Here is an 18,561-nt window from a genome sequence, read left to right on the forward strand (position 1 = left end):
ATCTAACAATGCAAAGCTGACATTTACCCAGCATGCCTTGAGAGCTCCCTGAACATACGCTAGCGCCGTCTTCTGATTATTTATGTATAAATTCTGCTCATGTTGTGTGCGCTACTGTATGCAGATGAACAATTTATAAGAGGAAGAATGAATAAAGCATTTTTTAGAGTGCTTTTGAATTGATTCATATTATAAAGGCTCAATTATACTCTCCGTCTTAGCTAGGAAGCTAACCGCTGTTTGTCACCTCCATTGCAATGACACTTTTCATTAAGGCATGAGATGTGTGTATATTACCATTTATTTATCAGTATGTGCGTTCCTTAGCCCACTGTTCAATGCTCCAGTGGATTTATTCAATGGTGTCCCATCGTTTGACTGTGTGCGGATACAGAAGCACATGCATAATGTATGGCTACTATGCAGATGTACTTCAGACCACGTTATTTTGGCATTTTTTCAAGCACCCAGGCTCGATGCATCAATGCCCCCTGTGTTTTTTTCTTTTTTCTTCCCCAGCAGTCACCTTGACATTTCGAAAGGTTAATTTGATATTTTATTCAAGTTAGCAAGTTATGAAAATAGTTAATCTCTCTAGCTGTAAATTAGCTCTCCTAAGAGCACCCTGATGAAAAAATTGCTTTAACTAGCCGTATGTAATAGTGCACTTGTCAGCTGGTTTAAATCTGGATGTTAGCTTATCTACTTTAGCAAGATTGGTTAGGTTGATCTATTTTTGACTATTTTAGATTAACTTTGGACATTTAGTCAGGCTGGTTAAGATCAGCTAAACCAGCTAAAGACCAGATTTACCACATTGGGAAACCAGAAAATGAGCTGAACATCATCTTGGATGGTGGGAAGACCAGGTAAAACCAGCAATAGTTGAATTTCTGTAGCATTTACATCAGCCTAATATGGTAAGATGGTGTCTTAGCCTGGCCAAACCAGTTAAGATGGTCTGTTTAGATGGATTTTGGCACTTGTCAGTTGGTCTGGCTGGGAAACCATTTAAAGACCAGCTTTGGCCATGCTGTGAGACCAGTTAAATCAGCCTAAGATGGTTAGGTTGTCTACCCTAGGTTGGTCTTTATTGATTTTACATGTTTTTAGAACATGTTTTGGACTGAATTACCAGATAAACCAACTAAAGGCCAGCTTGGCCATATTGGGAAAGCAAAAAAAAAAAAACAACAAAGAAAAAACACTTGGATAGGTAAGAAAGATCAGCCAAACCAGAAAAAACAGCAATGCCACCTTTTTGTAGCAGGTAAACCAGCCTAATTTGGTTTTTAGAGAGTTTTGGGACACTTGTCAGCTGATCTGACTTGCTAAACCAGGTAAAACCAATAAACCTTCTTAGGCTGGGTTGTTATTATATTTTTTAGTTTGCTTGTTTTGTAGGTGCAGACTGGTTTTGCATGCGGTTTATATTTTTTTAATCCTAGTTATAGATTATATTTAGTTGCATTTTATTGTTATCGTTTAGCGTTCTTTTCCCCTGCTATCTGTGGTCCATTAGAACTGGCCTGTTTCGACCTATTTTTTGGGTTGTGGCCCAATAGTTTAGAACCCCTAATCTAGATTATCATATTGTCTGTACAACGTGGGCTATAAATTAAACACGTCGTGCATGTTCTTTCTCCATTATGAACTGTTCATGACACTGCTTAGTATAAAGGAAATGTGAACTCCTCTCATTAGACATGTTAATTTAGTTTTTAAAGGGTGGAGAAACTACTTAGACTCTCCTTTGATCATTATTGATCAAAGCTCCAAAATGCACGAGCAGGTTGCGCTTGTCCTTGCGCGGAACGTGCCGACAAAAGTGTTTAAAGATTCACGAGAAAAATTTCCCCCTCATTTGTGCAAATGAGCAACAATGCCGTTTCCCAGAGCTTACAGTTTCGGCCAATTTCATATGCATGGGATTCAGCTCGTATGCCTCTATCTCCTGCCCTATCTTGCAAATGAGAAAGGTTATCTCACTCGCACCAATTGATGAATGAATGAGCGTGCAAAGGTTTAGGCCGTCATGCTCCGCCAGGCTGCAGGCCAGGTGAGACATATCCTGCGGGTTTTAATATTTCATACTCTTAAAGGAGAGAGACTCCCACTGAGATCAGATCCAGAACCTTCCGCAGCGCTGCAGGATCCTGCCGGCTGGAAGCCCTTTAAGCGAGGAGTGAGCGTAAAACGGAACAAAGACGATTATACCCTGTTCTTTGCTCTCAGTAATAACTATGGTAGATAAAAGTATAAAAGCAGTTGTCATACAATTTACTAAATCATTACAATTGGGAACTGCAGAGGCAAATTAGCCTGTAATCTGACAAAAAGTGTAATTAAGGATTATTCTAAAAGTTAATGTTATATATTAAAGCTAGATTTTTTTTGGGGGGGAGCATTTGAACATGGATTACACAAGTTTTTTGGCCTACATAATTAATAAAAGCCTAAATTGCAATATAGTGTTGTGTGTTGGTGTACTTTTTTTTTCTAGATCTTTTACCTATTTTGTTATGTTATGTTATGTTATGTTATGTTATGTTATGTTATGTTATGTTATGTTATGTTATGTTATGTTATGTTATGTTATGTTATGTTATGGGCAACGATTAATCGCGATTAATTGTATCCAAAATAAAAGTTTGTGTTTGTGTGTACTGTGTATATTTATTTAGTGTATATATAAATACACACACATGCATGTATATATTTAAGAAACATGGTATTTAGATATAAAATATTAATATAAAATATTATATATATATATATATATATATATATATATATATATATATATATATATATATATACATACATACAGTATATACATGTAAATATTTCCTAAATATATACATACATGTGTGTGTTTATATATACAAAATAATTATACACTGTACACACACATACATTATGTAAACACAGACTTTTATTTTGGATGCGATTAATCGTTGACCAGCGTATTGTATTATATTATATTATATTATATTATATTATATTATATTATATTATATTATATTATATTATATTATATTATATTTTTAAATATGCATTTACCTCCTAGTTCATCTCCCCATATTTTTTTTTTATATTATTGAAAATACATTTCATCTAGTTTATCTGTCTCCCATGTTGGTTTGTTTGTTTGTTAAAAACATAGGCTACAATCTTTTATTATATCTAATTATCTATCTCTGAGCTTTTAATTTTATTTTTAATTTTAGTACATTTTATCTCCTAGTTGATCTTTTATTTTTGTTTTGTTTTGTTTACTATATTATCACCAGAGGTACATATCCGCTTAGAAATGAGGGCCTTTGAATAATGTCAAATGAGGACCTTGAAGTGAAAAAGATTGTGAACCACTGATGGAGAAGTGAAGGAGTGAAAGAGAAGATACAAGAAGGGAAAGAGGATAGTGTCAAGTACTGGAACGACGCCCCTGACTCAACATTTCCAGGAAGTTGAAGACCCTCTAAACTCTCAGTGGAGCCTTCATGATCACGGGGAGATCTGTCAGAGTTGACATTTAGACATTTGGAGGAGGTTGATGTAGATGATGTCTGTTTTTGGTGCAGGAATGGGGGTGGCTGCGCTCAAAGGTTGTTTGAAAGAGCGTGAAATGCGATACTGAGAGGGCTAGAGATGGTTGTTGTTCGCAGTGATATTGCTGCTCTGGGAGTAGGTGTTGGAGTCATTGGCATTGAGATGGTTCCAAAAGGAAGCCCTTCATTGGGCCAAGGGATGTAGTTGTGGGTGGAGGTTTTATGTGGGATTGACCTCACACTCTTCCGTCTGTCCAGTTAAACGTATGCAATTATAATCCCATATGTTACTGAGCACTGAGAAGATCCTTTTAGACAGCCTAATTTGTTTAACTCGCACACAAGGTCCAACTTCTTGCTAATGTGGACTTAATTAATACAAATAATATATATATATATATTTTTATATTTAAATATTTATCTTGACGATAAATCTCATTATTTAGCAAAGCAAATGTTTTGGGTTCAATTTGATTAAAGTTATAAAATGTGAACCTTGATTGTGTTTTAAGTCATTTCGGATAAAAACATCTGCCAAATCAAAATTGCAAATGTGACAAACAGTATATAAACATAATATAAAAGGTATATGCAAGATGAGTCCATCTTCGTTTCTCTATCTTGGACAAAAACGGGAACACACATTGTGATTTTGTTTGTCATAAAAGCTGATTCAAGATTGAGGTAAAAGCTGTTATACGTACATGAACTCCTGATTTTTCTTTGAGACGGGTTTATTCTTCAATTCACTGTCTTTGATACAATTTGCTCACGGCATTTACATCAGCAAGATTGTTCTTACAATTTGTTGCGTTATATGATGCCATTATTTTGTGAGAATACATTTTAGACTGTATCAAAATACAATGCCACATTTATATCACATCTTGCAGCTTAGTTTTTGCCTTAATCCAGAAGCTCATGTTTTGTTTGACTTCGTTTGCGGGATTCTGATCGCCCTGGGCACCAGTGGTGAATTTGGCACGCCGAATAGCTGGACAGACGTGGCCAGGAAAGGGCTGCAGTCCAGAAAGCATTCGTACACAAAGCCCTGGGCACAGAACTCGTTCTGGCTGCAAAATGGAGGAATGCCAGCAGCTCTCTGGTCTGTGGTTGACTGATGGGTGCTGGAAAAGTTGATGTTTTGAATAACGGTGTCCTTCACCTAGTTTGCTACTGGTTCTCTGAATGGACCTACTTGGCATTGTGTGCATATTTGTGAGTCCTCACTAAGAACTCTATTGTGTTGTGGCAGGAAACTGGAAGGAGTGGTGTTTAACTGCAGCTGCAGTATCCGTTGGATCCAGCTGTGGCAGCAGCGAGGCGAGGCCGGACTCCATAACCAGCAGCTGTTCTGCAACAACGGAGTCTCCAAGATCCCTCTACAGCTCATGAACATCTCTCAGTGTGGTATGGGACACTTTCTCCAAAGTGTGGTTGTCATGAAAAGAATGGTTTGGGTTCAATACAAGTTAAAAGGGATATTTCACCCCCAAATTACAATTCTCAGTTCTGTCATTATTTACTCACCTTCATGTCATCCTAACCGGCATGACTTTTTTTCTTCTGTAGAACTCAAATGGTCAAATGTTGTTTTGGACCCCATTGACCATTATTGAATGGACAAAACCAAGCATTTGTCAAAAATATCCTTTTTTATGTTCCGCAGAAGATAGTCATGCAGGTTTGAATCAAATTGTGAGTGAGTAAAGAATCACAGAATTGTAATTTTTGGGTAAAATCCTTTAAGTTCTTCAACAGCATCTATGGCAACGGCGATTACCACATTGTTGTTCTTCTTAATTTTCGAAGTGGAAAAAAAAGGCTCAGAAATATAGCTTTAAAACTTAAACAATTATAAATGTTAGCATGGGTCTAGTGTGGTCAAATTGCTTCCTGATGTTGTTTGTGTAAAATTATACCCTGTCATGTATTGCCATTTATCTTAAAAAGCTGGTAAACTGAAATATTATTATTGTTTTTAAAATAATGGATGTCAAGATTATTTTCTGTGCCCACATTGATGACATAATGGAACTCTTGTCACAAATGCTGTCAATAGAATTCAGCTATTTCACTTATTTAGATTACCTTATACATATTTATATTAAAAACAATAAATGACCTACTGTTTATTTTTCATACCAATGACTGCTTGTCTGTTTCCAACCAAGATTTGCCAGAAATCAGCGTAAGTCACAGTAACCTGACGGTGATAGAAGGTGACAGGGTCACAATCACCTGCAATGGGTCAGCGGTGCCTGTACCGGAAGTGGATTGGACCGTCGGTGATCTGCACTCAATTAACACACACCAAGTAAGGCGGACTTTTGCTGACTAGAAATAAACATGCACTTTTTTTGTAGCTTATATGTATTTTAGTCACGGTAGATGGCATATTTAATTTAGTCGACAAAATCTTTTGGAGGCCAGCTAAACCAGCTTAAACCACTTTAAACTAGTAAACTGTGCTTAAGCTGGGGGGTTTTTTTCTCTGCTGGATGAGCAGTACAGCCTTAAAAGGACTTTACTACTTATCCCTTACAGCCTGGTTTTATTCGTTTCAAATAAAATATGGTGTCTACCACGACTCAGATCTATTAAATGATCCACTTGAGCCTTACAGTGACTAGTTAGACCATAAACCATTTGTTGAATCTGTGCAAGCTTGGTTGTGTTTTCAGAAGCTATTGTGTCCTCCTCTCTTCCAGTCCAATCAATATCCACCGAATGTCCACTCCATCAACTTAACTCTGGTCAATGTCAGCCGAGACGATAACAGCTTCATGCTGACCTGCATTGCAGAGAATATAGTTGGGATGACTAATGCCTCAATACAGCTTTCAGTGCAGTGTAAGTGCCTCTTTTTTTGCTTCTGTGCTTCTCTCGAATGCCTTTACATTCAGCCTCACTTCCTTTAACGCGGCAATTCTACCTTTCTGCCTCAGAGTAGCTCACTGAACCTGGCTGTGTCTGCCTCTTTAGCTTGATACCGTCAATTGCTACTGTACCTCACGGCTACCAACTCTTAATTTGTATTGCCTTTTGTTTTAAAGGGTAGGCATTTAGGGAGGGAAGATCCCCAAAAAGCTTTCTTTCTTTTTTTCTTCTTTGAAGTAGTGAGTATTATTGATTGAACTAGCTCTGGGGAATGCAGAATCAATGCTAGAACAAGGTAGGGGTGAAGTGTGTAATTTTTTGTTATTAAAATACTTATTATTATTTCAGCTTAACATGAAGGCAACTCTGAGTAAGTCGTTATGTTGGTTGATGTTGCTGAAAAGTGTAACCACTGTGGCTCTGGTGATTTCAAAGCATTGCTGTTTGATTAAGCATTCTGACCAGCACTGTATAGCAACTGGCTCAGCCAATGGGATGTGTTTGGGGCGGGGCTATCTGATTGACTGACCAATGACAGAGAGAGAGAGTGTCATGAAAACCTGTTTGACAACAGATTGTTTTGACATACTTACGTTTTGGTGAATTGGTGGCTAATTGGTATGAATTTGTACAATCTCATTTGATTTGCGTTTTTTTCTTTGTCTAAAAAAATATACAAATCACATCATACAAATTCATGTGAAATCACCACCTTGTAAAATAGTAACGTTTTCTCTTGAGATCAGGTTGGATCGTTTCAGATCATTTTTGTTTGGTGATGTTAGTTCACACTTCACCCTTTAAATATTTTGTATATGGTCTCTCTTTGTCAAATCAAATTCTATAAATCACAGTGAGGCTATTTAAATTGGTTATGAAGTCTTGAGAAATTGGTTCATCAGAAACAATCCTACTCCTACTAGAGAAGAACTCAGGTCCTACACAACCCTATGTGTTGTAGGAAAGTCATTTGTGTAGTTTATTGATCTATGAAAGCGAGAGCTGTTCTTCATCTGGACTTTTCACACCAAAAAAAGGCTGTAAGTGAAATATTAGAGAGATTTATCAATGTTATCATGTTTCAGTGTGTAGAAGGCTACATGTGATTGCTTTGTGGCAGAGTTAGGTGGTGTATTTTCTGTGTTTGTGTGTTGGCAAGGATATGCCGGGGTCTTAGAAATCAGAAACTTGGAAATGTTCCAGATTTTGTTCACATAAAATGTGTTTTTGCTTTATATTAAACTTGGAAAAAAATCAATACATGCTGCATTTTTGGCATTAAGTTTATTTTTCCTATATAGGGGTACGAATGCAAAAAATTATGTCCCAAATGAAAAATAAAATGAAAGAAACAACAATCCTGAGGCAATAAGCAACTCATGAAAATTGGCAAAAAGAAACTATGCCTCTAATCAAACATATAAATCCTACCCCTGAGAAACAATAACAAAAAGACAAAGAAAGCCAAGAACAAAGACATAATCTGCCTCAAATAAGTATCCATTTGTAAAGACGTGGCTCTACCAATCACATTTTGACATCCAGTAATAAAACTTTAGTTGATCTAATTAAATGAAACTAATGCATGAACACATTACTCCAGAACTGACTAACTAGGTCATGTAATGACCAACTAGAAAGTGTGCTTCCTTAGTATATGCTAGTATACTTAATGAAGACCATTTTGAATGTGCTTGTCTGTTGTGCATAGTTAAAACTATTTGAGTTAACGGCATACATTGTCACAATCAGAGAATAAAGTGATTTAAATATTAATTCCACCATTGCCATAAATTAAAATAAATTGAAAAAAAAAAAATCACAGTATGCAACATCACACCATCAAACAACAGTTGTTTTCGCCCACTTGGATTGAAGTAAGGCAATTATAGACTTCCTTATATGAACACAGCTACAGTTACAACGTAATGTGAGGTCGCCGTGTTGAATATGTATTTACATTTATTCTGAACGATGTTGGCCAACAACAATGTAAGATGATTCTTCCCACACTCAATATCTATTGACCGCATGAGATTTGCTTAGAGCGGCAAATTCTGTGGAAATAAGAGTAAGTCTCTCTCTCTCTCTCTCTCTCTCTCTCTCTCTCTCTCTCTCACACACTCTCACTCACTCACTCACTCTCACTCTCTCTCTCTCTCTCTCTCTCTCTCTCTCTCTCTCTCTCTCTCTCTCTCTCTCTCTCACACACACACACACACACACACACACACTCTCACTCACTCTCACTCACTCACTCACTCACTCACTCTCTCTCTCTCTCTCTCTCTCTCTCTCTCTCTCTCTATTTGTCTCCAGTCTTGAGGACTGGAGAAAATTTTAAATACTTATATTAATAACTTGAAATAACTTTTCTAGAATAACTACATGAATAGCTGTATTCATGTGAATAGAAACATCTGAGTGAATTAACCACTGATTTGATCCCTGATGAATGTTTACTATGGACGTTTGACATATTTACAGCATCATAATTGTTGACAGCTACCGTCTAACTAACACATGGTGGGTGGAGAAGATAATGGAAACTGCAGTTGTTTCCCACCTTTGGCTCTGCGCCTCCATTCCATGAAATGTCCGCTCGCACACATGCTTGATGGCCAGCCAGGCAGTTAACTTGGGATCTTCTGTCCAAGAGGCAGGATAGCGGATCAAACAATCATCCGTATACGGACCACCTGTGCCACAGCAGCCTAAGTCCCACTCATGCATAAACGTGGTTTATGGTTATCCGTGCTCATTGGTCTATGGATTTATGTTGGACGGTAGCACAAGGTAGTTAATCCTTTCTGTATAAAAAGTCATTTGTTTCTCTCCTGCAGTCCCTCCCGTCATCATTAAGTTTGAGGAGCCGCAGAAATTGCACGACACATGCATGATGTTCACGGTTCGTGCGCACCCCCTGCCAACCCTGAGGTGGTACTATAAGGGCGAGGAGATCAAGACCAACGATTACGTTCGTCCAGATGTGGTGGTCTTTCAGGACAACCTGGAGGGATGCCTCATGTTCAAAAACCCAACACACCACAACAATGGCAATTACACGCTGGAGGCCAGCAACTTCCTGGGCGTGGCTGTCAAAACTGTGTACGCCCACTTCCTCCAACCACCTTTTGATGGTACGTGACTGACTTATACGCACATTTCAGGTCTATGTCAGCCTGAAATCAATACTTACATGTTTCTTTCCCCCAATGAGCAATATACACATTTTCAATTTAATTAATTAACTGTCAAATACATATAAAGATCTCTTTTTCTCATAAGAGTGGGAAAAAGTAATGCAAAAGGAAACAACATATAACGCTTAGTGTAGCAGCAAATCTTACTTTAAACGCTCATCTTCCGCATGTGCACAAGTAGTCAAATTCTCTGGTATTGGTGTGTCCTCTAAAGAGCACATGAGGAGGGTTTCTGTGATTTGAGCTGTTAGGTTGCAGACGCCGTGTTGAGAAACAGAATCGACTGGATGTCGTTCAAAGGCCCGCCTGAATATCTTATTAACACCTGAGGTGAGAATCAACCAGGATTATAGATAAATATAGATACAGACCCTCACTTGAAAAGTGCACATTTCTTGGTGTGATGCTATAGCAGACATAAGTATTCTGGAAACCTAGGTTCAGTCTGTGCTTAAATAGGTATGTATATGTAGAGTTAGGTTCTATCTGTCTCTCTGTCTATCTGTCTGTCTGTCTGTCTGTCTGTCTGTCTGTCAGTCTGTCTGTCTGTCTGTCTGTCTGTCTGTCAGTCTGCTTTCGTTTAAAGCTGGAAAAAATGTATATACAGTAAAATATGTGTGAAATATATTTACACTAGAGATCTCATGAATTTTGAACCTCACTGCACTGTTAATGTGTATATATGCACCGTGTGTGTAATATATATATATATATATATATATATATATATATATATATATATATGTATATATATGTATATGTATATGTGTGTGTGTGTGTGTGTGTGTAAATATATATATATGATGACCTCATGCATGATTCCACATTAATGTAATATTATATATATGATAAATATTGTAATTATTGTCCCATATTATATTCTAAAAGACTAATTTGAACATTACCATAATTGCACAAGAAATGCACTGAAGGGTGCATGCTGATCATTTTAAAATGTGTTTACATGAGTCCTTAGAGCTGATCTCGACATATTCATATTTGGTAATTATATATGTGTGTTTTTTTTCTTTTTTTTTCTCCTTTTCTCTGTAGACTACCTCGATTATGGTGAGTTTCTCCCTTTAATTGGATGCTGCATGCATTTTTGTAACTTATTCATTAGTTTTGTTTATCATAAAACAAATGATGATTTAGAAAGAAGCAATTTAGTTTGTGCACCGAACAAACAAATATCCTCCAAACAATTACCTTGGCCTTATTTTCAAATGGCTGGCCGCCATAGTTGGGCATGCTGTTATTAGACCTGTTTTGTATTTTTGGCTTAAAGTGACCGATATCTGTCAGTATGTGGGAAAAATCAGATCCTTTTCCACAAGAAATGTATTTAATGTGGATCAAGGACAGTGTCCAGACTAGGACAGTCATTTACCTTCACAAGAACATTTCTTACTCTGATACCACCCTAATTTACCATATTTAATAAACTTGATGCATGGAAACTCTGCGAATGACAGATTGTTACTGTCAGAGCTCTGAATGAAGTTGGAATGAAGATGCCTGTAGTGTAGAGTATCAGGTTTTCCACACGGGTCCTCTTTTGAGGTAAAAAACAATACTAAGGCTTTTGTTCAATACTACATGAATAATAGTGGCAGATTAATCTAGGAGCAGACTCCCTGTCGAAATGGCAATATCCTTGCAAAAAAACGGATCTAATAAAACAATATTTGCCCCAAGACATGTTTAGTGAATGATGCCTAACAGTTCTCTTAAAACCAGGGTTGTCTATTCCTGTTCCTGGAGGGCCACCTTGCAGGAGAGTCTAGCTGCAGTCCTAATTAAACATGCCTGAACCAGAAGGTCTTCAAGGTCTTCAAACACTAGAATCTTCCAGACAGGTGTTAAACGCAGCTAAACCCTGCGGGACATTGGTCATCCATGTGCAGGATTTGACACCCCTGTCTTATGGTGTGTTCAAGTCCTCCTGGGAAGTTTGTATTTACGAGTTGGGAAGTTGTAATTTATAAAAGCTACTTAAATGTCCTGATTGATAAGCCAAATCCTGGCTTAATCTAAGCCCTGTCTGAGAAACCAGGCCAAAAATACTTAAATGAAAGTGTCAGCTTGCTTATTTTGGTCAAGATAAGGATTTATTCATTCCACATGTCATGCAAACAAGAAACTATGCTTCTAACCACAGGTCAAGAGTGGTAGTTTCAACCACACAACTTTGCGATGTTGGGAAAACACCGGGAAATACAGACTCGTTGAACTATTTTGATAACGACGGAACTTTCATCCATAGTTGGCTAACGATGGTTTTGGGAAACACACCCCTGTTTTGTTCTCTATGAAGCCCCTCCTTCTGAAAAGCGCAGTGTCCTCTGATTGGTTGGATTGGACCATCAGGGCGTGTTTCAGGGAGTTCAGAAACTGCTTACTGATATGGAGAATAACTCCCTTTGGAGTGACTTTGTGTTTTGTAACTTCAATATCGTTCAATTCGTAAATACAATCTTTCCAAAATGATTTGAATGCACAATTAAAATAGTTACTCAGAGTGAACATATAATGCATCCATCACCTTCTAAAGGCTGCATTGACAAAACCAATTAAGTTATGTTACCAATCAAGCTAGTAATATAATGTCTGGAAATCAATTTAAAAATGGAGGGGAAATTAAAACAATGTTAATTTCATGGAAAGATACAGTACATAGCTCCAAAATGTATTTCGGTAAATTACATTTAGTAAATTATATAATACATATACTGTTCAAAAATAAAGATAATGAGCATTTTGACACTTTATCTGTTGTCAAATGTCAGTTGGGATGGTGAAAAAATATATATTTTACACCTATATACATTTTAACGTAAAATTAACATAATTGAACAAAATTTGAACATGTGGACATGTTATGTCAATTACCCCAAATCTGTTGGTATGTCTATGTGGTCTTTTTATTTTCCAGAAGTTTCAGAAATGTTTTCTCTGAACACTACTAAGCTCTTGTTTGTTTCCTAGTGAGTCCTACTCCGACCGCTATTCCCACCATGACACATCGGCCTGAAGAGGACACGTTTGGCGTGAGTGTTGTTTTCTCTCCTGAGATCGAAAGCACCTATATGAAGTATAATGAGGTTTCCCAAGAACACATGGTAAAGGTTGAAAACAAACCCCATTTTCGTTCATTTTCCTTCTCACATTGTACATCCTATCTTCAGGTTCCCTTGTGGCTTGCGTGTTTTACAGCTTCTTTTAAAAAGTACTTTCGTTCTGTAATTGACTGAATAGAGATTATTTTCTCATCTGAAGATTTCAATAGGGACTTGGGCGACGGCACAAAGAATAAGCTTGGTCCTCGATTGTTTGGATTTCCTAATTATGGGGGAAAGCTTTTTGCTTCAAATAACTTTATTCCAGCACTTTGACTGCTTTGATTTATTGTTTATTGTCTATATTTTGTGTTTATCTGGAGCATTTAGACATTATATTAAGTTGTACGCTTTGTATTTCCCAAAATAAATTGTATCTTGGCTGTAAGTTAACAGCTATCACTCTCCTAGAATACCTAACATGAATTATTATTATCATAATTTTTTTTCTTTTATACGCTTTGCTCTTCCCTTTTCATGGAATTGATCAAAGCTACTGCTGACATATGCAATTTATGACTCCAATTATATAAACCTCTCATGATTACAACATCAACATCAAAATAAATAATATAAACAAGTCAAGACACGCTTCATAGGTTTGCTGTAAAATTGCTATTTTTCCCCCTGTGCGAGACACACGAGATTAGACAGAAACATTTATTTGACACGTTTTAGGTTGCTAGTTATGCCATTCCTGGATTGTAGTTTTCTCGTAAAAAGCTTTTAAAACATACGTATAGGCAGGTTAAATTATATTGACACATGTTTTGAGAATCAAGCATGCTAAAGACATGTTTTGAGAATGAAGCTAATGTCATAGGTAGCTAGCATGCTAATAGTACCATTTCTGCTGTGTGTAGAATGTAAACAGCATGCACATTTGCCCTGTGCGTACATGTAGAATACCCAGATGACCTGCTATGTTTGCCAAAATGTGCATCTGAGCATACTGTTTACCACAATGCATTGCGCTTGACTTGACCTTTCATTCCGGTGTGATTAATGAGCCGGAAACAACTTAATATCTATCTCTTACCAGACTCAATGTGTCTCATTCACTAATAATTGTGTGTATTTAGTATTGGTACGCACAGGAGAACTTATCATGAAAAATGTATTCTTAACCTCGTTCTAATCTAATTTGGAGTATTCTAATAAATGAGCAACCTTGTGCCCAAGGTTAGTAATTTGCATAAATCACGCACAACCTGTCTCCATATAAGGGTTTTCCTTTATAATTTCATCTTCCTTTATAATTTCATCTTCATCTTCAAAATTATGATTTTTTTTTTCATAAATTTAGAATGAAAGTTGTCAGGATTTGTTCATAAAAACATTCATACACAGTTTTCACACACAAATGCGTGAGCACACACTTAGTAAATGCTAACCATTATATTGATCCGACTGTCACAAGTTACGTTTTTTTTTTTCTTACACACTTTAATTACAAAGTCAAAATGTACTGTGTGAATTTAACATTCAGCGTTATGAGACAACACGTGACGACAATGTAGCATGCTAATGTTAGTTTTATCCTTCCATATTGAGTAGTATTACACAATTTAATTTTAATTAGTAGCTCAGTTTATACTGTGCAGTAAGCAGTATGCTAGTTTTATGTTCTAAAAATGATCCTGTTTCACTTTAAACCTGCTAAAGCTAAGCTAAGCGCTAACATGACTGTGCTGATATCTTCCTCATTTCATATTTTGGTTCTTCAAATAAATTAAATGTTGTGTCTCCTGCTTCTCTAGGTGTCGATTGCGGTTGGCTTGGCTGGCTTTGCCTGCGTTCTCCTAGTCGTTATGTTTGTGCTAATCAACAAATATGGCAGACGTTCAAAGTTTGGCATGAAAGGTAAGCCAGTGTAAACTATTCAGCGGGAAACTTGGCATGTTGCTTTATTAGTGAATAAGTGTGACATCAACTGACAAATTTTTGTACCAACAACTGTGGTTTGTAGGAAGAAGAAAAATGATATGCTAATTATTATGCTTTCTTTTTTAGCAGTTTGTTCTGACTCAAACTGTTGAGTTGAGCGTCTCTGGATATTTTACATTTTAAGTGTGTTCAGCTAGGCAGGTTGTTTTTGCAAATGTTTATTTGTGGGAGTTCGAACGTGTATATACGTGTTTAGTTGTTCATTAAACTGAGCCAAAATGAGTGTCGTGTTTACCGATTTCAAGAAATAATTAAAGCTGCAAGCAGCGATGAAAGGGCCCTCGCACCCGTGCCATCGTCACTCGTTGGCTTTAGGAAGACAGAGCATGGTTGGGCAATGTGCATTTAAGGAGGTATACAGTATATAGTAGTTGCTAGCATGTTTAGTATGTTTTTAGCATGCTTAGTACACAATAGGTATGTGGTTAGTACTGCATTACTGTGTTAACCAGTTCAGTTTCTGTTGGCAGTAGGTGGGGTTATATATCTGAATATTGCTTTGTAGATGTGTTCAGTGCAGGACTTTTATCAAGTATGTGAAGTTTGGGGCAGATTGGATATTGTATGTTTGAGTTACAGCAAATTCATATTTAATTGTAGTAATAGTATGGTTTAGTACTTATAGTGTTTACTAGTATGTTTTAGCATGTTTCTAGTATGTTGGTAGGATGTTAAGCACCTACTGGCATTTTTTTTTATATGTTATTAGGAGTCCACAACAGTGTTTAACATGTCACTTCCTGTTGCCAGCAGGTGGCGCATTGACTGTAACTGAATATGAGCATTGTCATGTGTTCAAGACAGAACGCTTATCAAAAGTGTGAAGTTTGGCGCAGATTGGACATTGCCTTCTTGAGTAACAACAACATCCTGTTTCATTATATTAGCATGCTTTAGCACTTAGCTTAGTATTGCTAGCATGTTTTAACATGTTTCTAGCATGTTTAGAAGTCAATGGTATTTTTAACATGTTGCTAGAACGGCATCAACGTGTTAAACATGACACTTCCTGTTACCAGTAGGTGGCACTATTACTATAACTGAATATTCTCATGTAGATGTGTTCAGGCCATGACTCTTATCAAACGTGTGAAGTTTGGGGCAGACTGGACATTCCGTGCCTGTGTTACAGCAAATTCCTATTTAATTGCAGTATTAGCATGCTTTAGCACTAAGCTAAGTGTTTGCTAGCATTTTTTAACATGTTTCTAGTATGTTGTTAGCATGTTTAGCACATGCTGGAACTTTTTTATATGTTATTAGGAGTCCACAACAGTGTTTAACATGTCACTTCCTGTTGCCAGCAGGTGGCGCTATGACTGTAACTGAATATGAGCATGGTCATGTGTTCAGGACAGAACGCTTATCAAAAGAGTGAAGTTTGGCGCAGATTGGACATTGCCTTCTTGAGTAACAACAACATCCTGTTTCATTGAATTAACATGCTTTAGCACTTAGCTAAGTTTTGCTAGCATGTTTTAACATGTTTCTAGCATGTTTAGAAGTCAATGGCATTTTTAACATGTTGCTAGAACGGCATCAACGTGTTAAACATGACACTTCCTGTTACCAGTAGGTGGCGCTATTACTATAACTGAATATTCTCATGTAGATGTGTTCAGGCCATGACTCTTATCAAACGTGTGACGTTTGGGGCAGACTGGACATTCCGTGCCTGTGTTTCAGCAAATTCCTATTTAATTGCAGTATTAGCATGCTTAAGCACTAAGCTAAGTGTTTGCTAGCATGTTTTAACATGTTTCTAGTATGTTGTTAGCATGTTTAGCACATGCTGGAACTTTTTTATATGTTATTAGGAGTCCACAACAGTGTTTAACATGTCACTTCCTGTTGCCAGCAGGTGGCGCTATGACTGTAACTGAATATGAGCATGGTCATGTGTCCAGGACAGAACGCTTATCAAAAGTGTGAAGTTTGGCGCAGATTGGACATTGCCTTCTTGAGTAACAACAACATCCTGTTTCATTGAATTAGCATGCTTTAGCACTTAGCTAAGTATTGCTAGCATGTTTTAACATGTTTCTAGCATGTTTAGAAGTCAATGGCATTTTTAACATGTTGCTAGAATGGCATCAACGTGTTAAACATGACACTTCCTGTTACCAGTAGGTGGCGCTATTACTATAACTGAATATTCTCATGTAGATGTGTTCAGGACAGAACGATTATCAAAAGTGTGAAGTTTGGGGCAGATTGGACATTCCATGCCTGAGTTACAGCAAATTCCTATTTAATTGCAAAAATAGCATGCTTTAGCACTTAGCTAAGAGTTTGCTAGCATGTTTTAGCATGCTTCTAGTATGTTGTTAGCATGTTTAGCACTTGCTGGCACTTTTTTATATGTTATTAGGAGTCCATAACAGTGTTAAACATGTCACTTCCTGTTGCCAGCAGGTGGCGCTATGACTATAACTGAATATGAGCATGGTCATGTGTTCAGGACAGAACGCTTATCAAACGTGTGAAGTTCGGGGCAGATTGGACATTCCATGCCTGAGTTACAGCAACTTCCTGTTTCATGGCGAAACATCGAAATTTGTCAGGCCGCCGAGGACCCGCCCTTCGACGAAAACTCAAGATCTTCGCAATTTAACGTCGCAAAGGCCTTAAGATTACACTCACCAAATTTGAAGATGATCAGATTAAAACTGTAGGAGGAGTTCGTTAAAGTACGAGGCATGAAAATGGCAAAAACTGCACAAAAATCTGAGAGGAAGTTCAAAATGGCTGACTTCCTGTTGTGTTTAGGGCTATGCTCCAAGAGACTTTTTTGTAGGTATTAGGTGATTACATGTATGTACCGAATTTCGTGCACGTACGTGGAACGTTGCGGGAGGCGCACTCCGTTGAACTTTTATAGGTGGCGCTATCGAGCCATTTTGCCCCGTCCAATTCTGAAACCTATATCAGATGTAAATTTTCGCCAGTTCTGACGCGTGTGCAAAGTTTTGTGAGTTTTCGAGCATGTTTAGGCCCTCAAAAATGCAATTAAATGCGGAGAAGAATAATAATAATTAAAGCTGCAAGCAGCGATGAAAGGGCCCTCGCACCCGTGCCATCGTCACTCGTTGGCTTTAGGAAGACAGAGCATGGTTGGGCAATGTGCATTTAAGGAGGTATACAGTATATAGTAGTTGCTAGCATGTTTAGTATGTTTTTAGCATGCTTAGTACACAATAGGTATGTGGTTAGTACTGCATTACTGTGTTAACCAGTTCAGTTTCTGTTGGCAGTAGGTGGGGTTATATATCTGAATATTGCTTTGTAGATGTGTTCAGTGCAGGACTTTTATCAAGTATGTGAAGTTTGGGGCAGATTGGATATTGTATGTTTGAGTTACAGCAAATTCATATTTAATTGTAGTAATAGTATGGTTTAGTACTTATAGTGTTTACTAGTATGTTTTAGCATGTTTCTAGTATGTTGGTAGGATGTTAAGCACCTACTGGCATTTTTTTTTATATGTTATTAGGAGTCCACAACAGTGTTTAACATGTCACTTCCTGTTGCCAGCAGGTGGCGCATTGACTGTAACTGAATATGAGCATTGTCATGTGTTCAAGACAGAACGCTTATCAAAAGTGTGAAGTTTGGCGCAGATTGGACATTGCCTTCTTGAGTAACAACAACATCCTGTTTCATTATATTAGCATGCTTTAGCACTTAGCTTAGTATTGCTAGCATGTTTTAACATGTTTCTAGCATGTTTAGAAGTCAATGGTATTTTTAACATGTTGCTAGAACGGCATCAACGTGTTAAACATGACACTTCCTGTTACCAGTAGGTGGCACTATTACTATAACTGAATATTCTCATGTAGATGTGTTCAGGCCATGACT

General features: G+C 37.3%; 1 protein-coding gene across 1 annotated transcript in view; it reads left to right on the forward strand.

The window, feature by feature from the left end:
* ntrk3a (neurotrophic tyrosine kinase, receptor, type 3a) overlaps nucleotides 1-18,561 on the forward strand; it is a 210,557-nt gene that overhangs the window by 97,011 nt on the left and 94,985 nt on the right. The window contains exons 5-11 of the mRNA XM_082160244.1: nucleotides 4,807-4,961; nucleotides 5,726-5,868; nucleotides 6,263-6,404; nucleotides 9,275-9,571; nucleotides 10,688-10,702; nucleotides 12,623-12,684; nucleotides 14,514-14,616. Coding sequence (XP_082016370.1) covers nucleotides 4,807-4,961; nucleotides 5,726-5,868; nucleotides 6,263-6,404; nucleotides 9,275-9,571; nucleotides 10,688-10,702; nucleotides 12,623-12,684; nucleotides 14,514-14,616 — 917 coding nt within the window. The remainder of the gene's footprint in view (nucleotides 1-4,806; nucleotides 4,962-5,725; nucleotides 5,869-6,262; nucleotides 6,405-9,274; nucleotides 9,572-10,687; nucleotides 10,703-12,622; nucleotides 12,685-14,513; nucleotides 14,617-18,561) is intronic.

This window comes from Leuciscus leuciscus (genome assembly GCF_965113295.1).
Source record: "Leuciscus leuciscus genome assembly, chromosome: 25".
Lineage (NCBI taxonomy): Eukaryota > Metazoa > Chordata > Actinopteri > Cypriniformes > Leuciscidae > Leuciscus > Leuciscus leuciscus.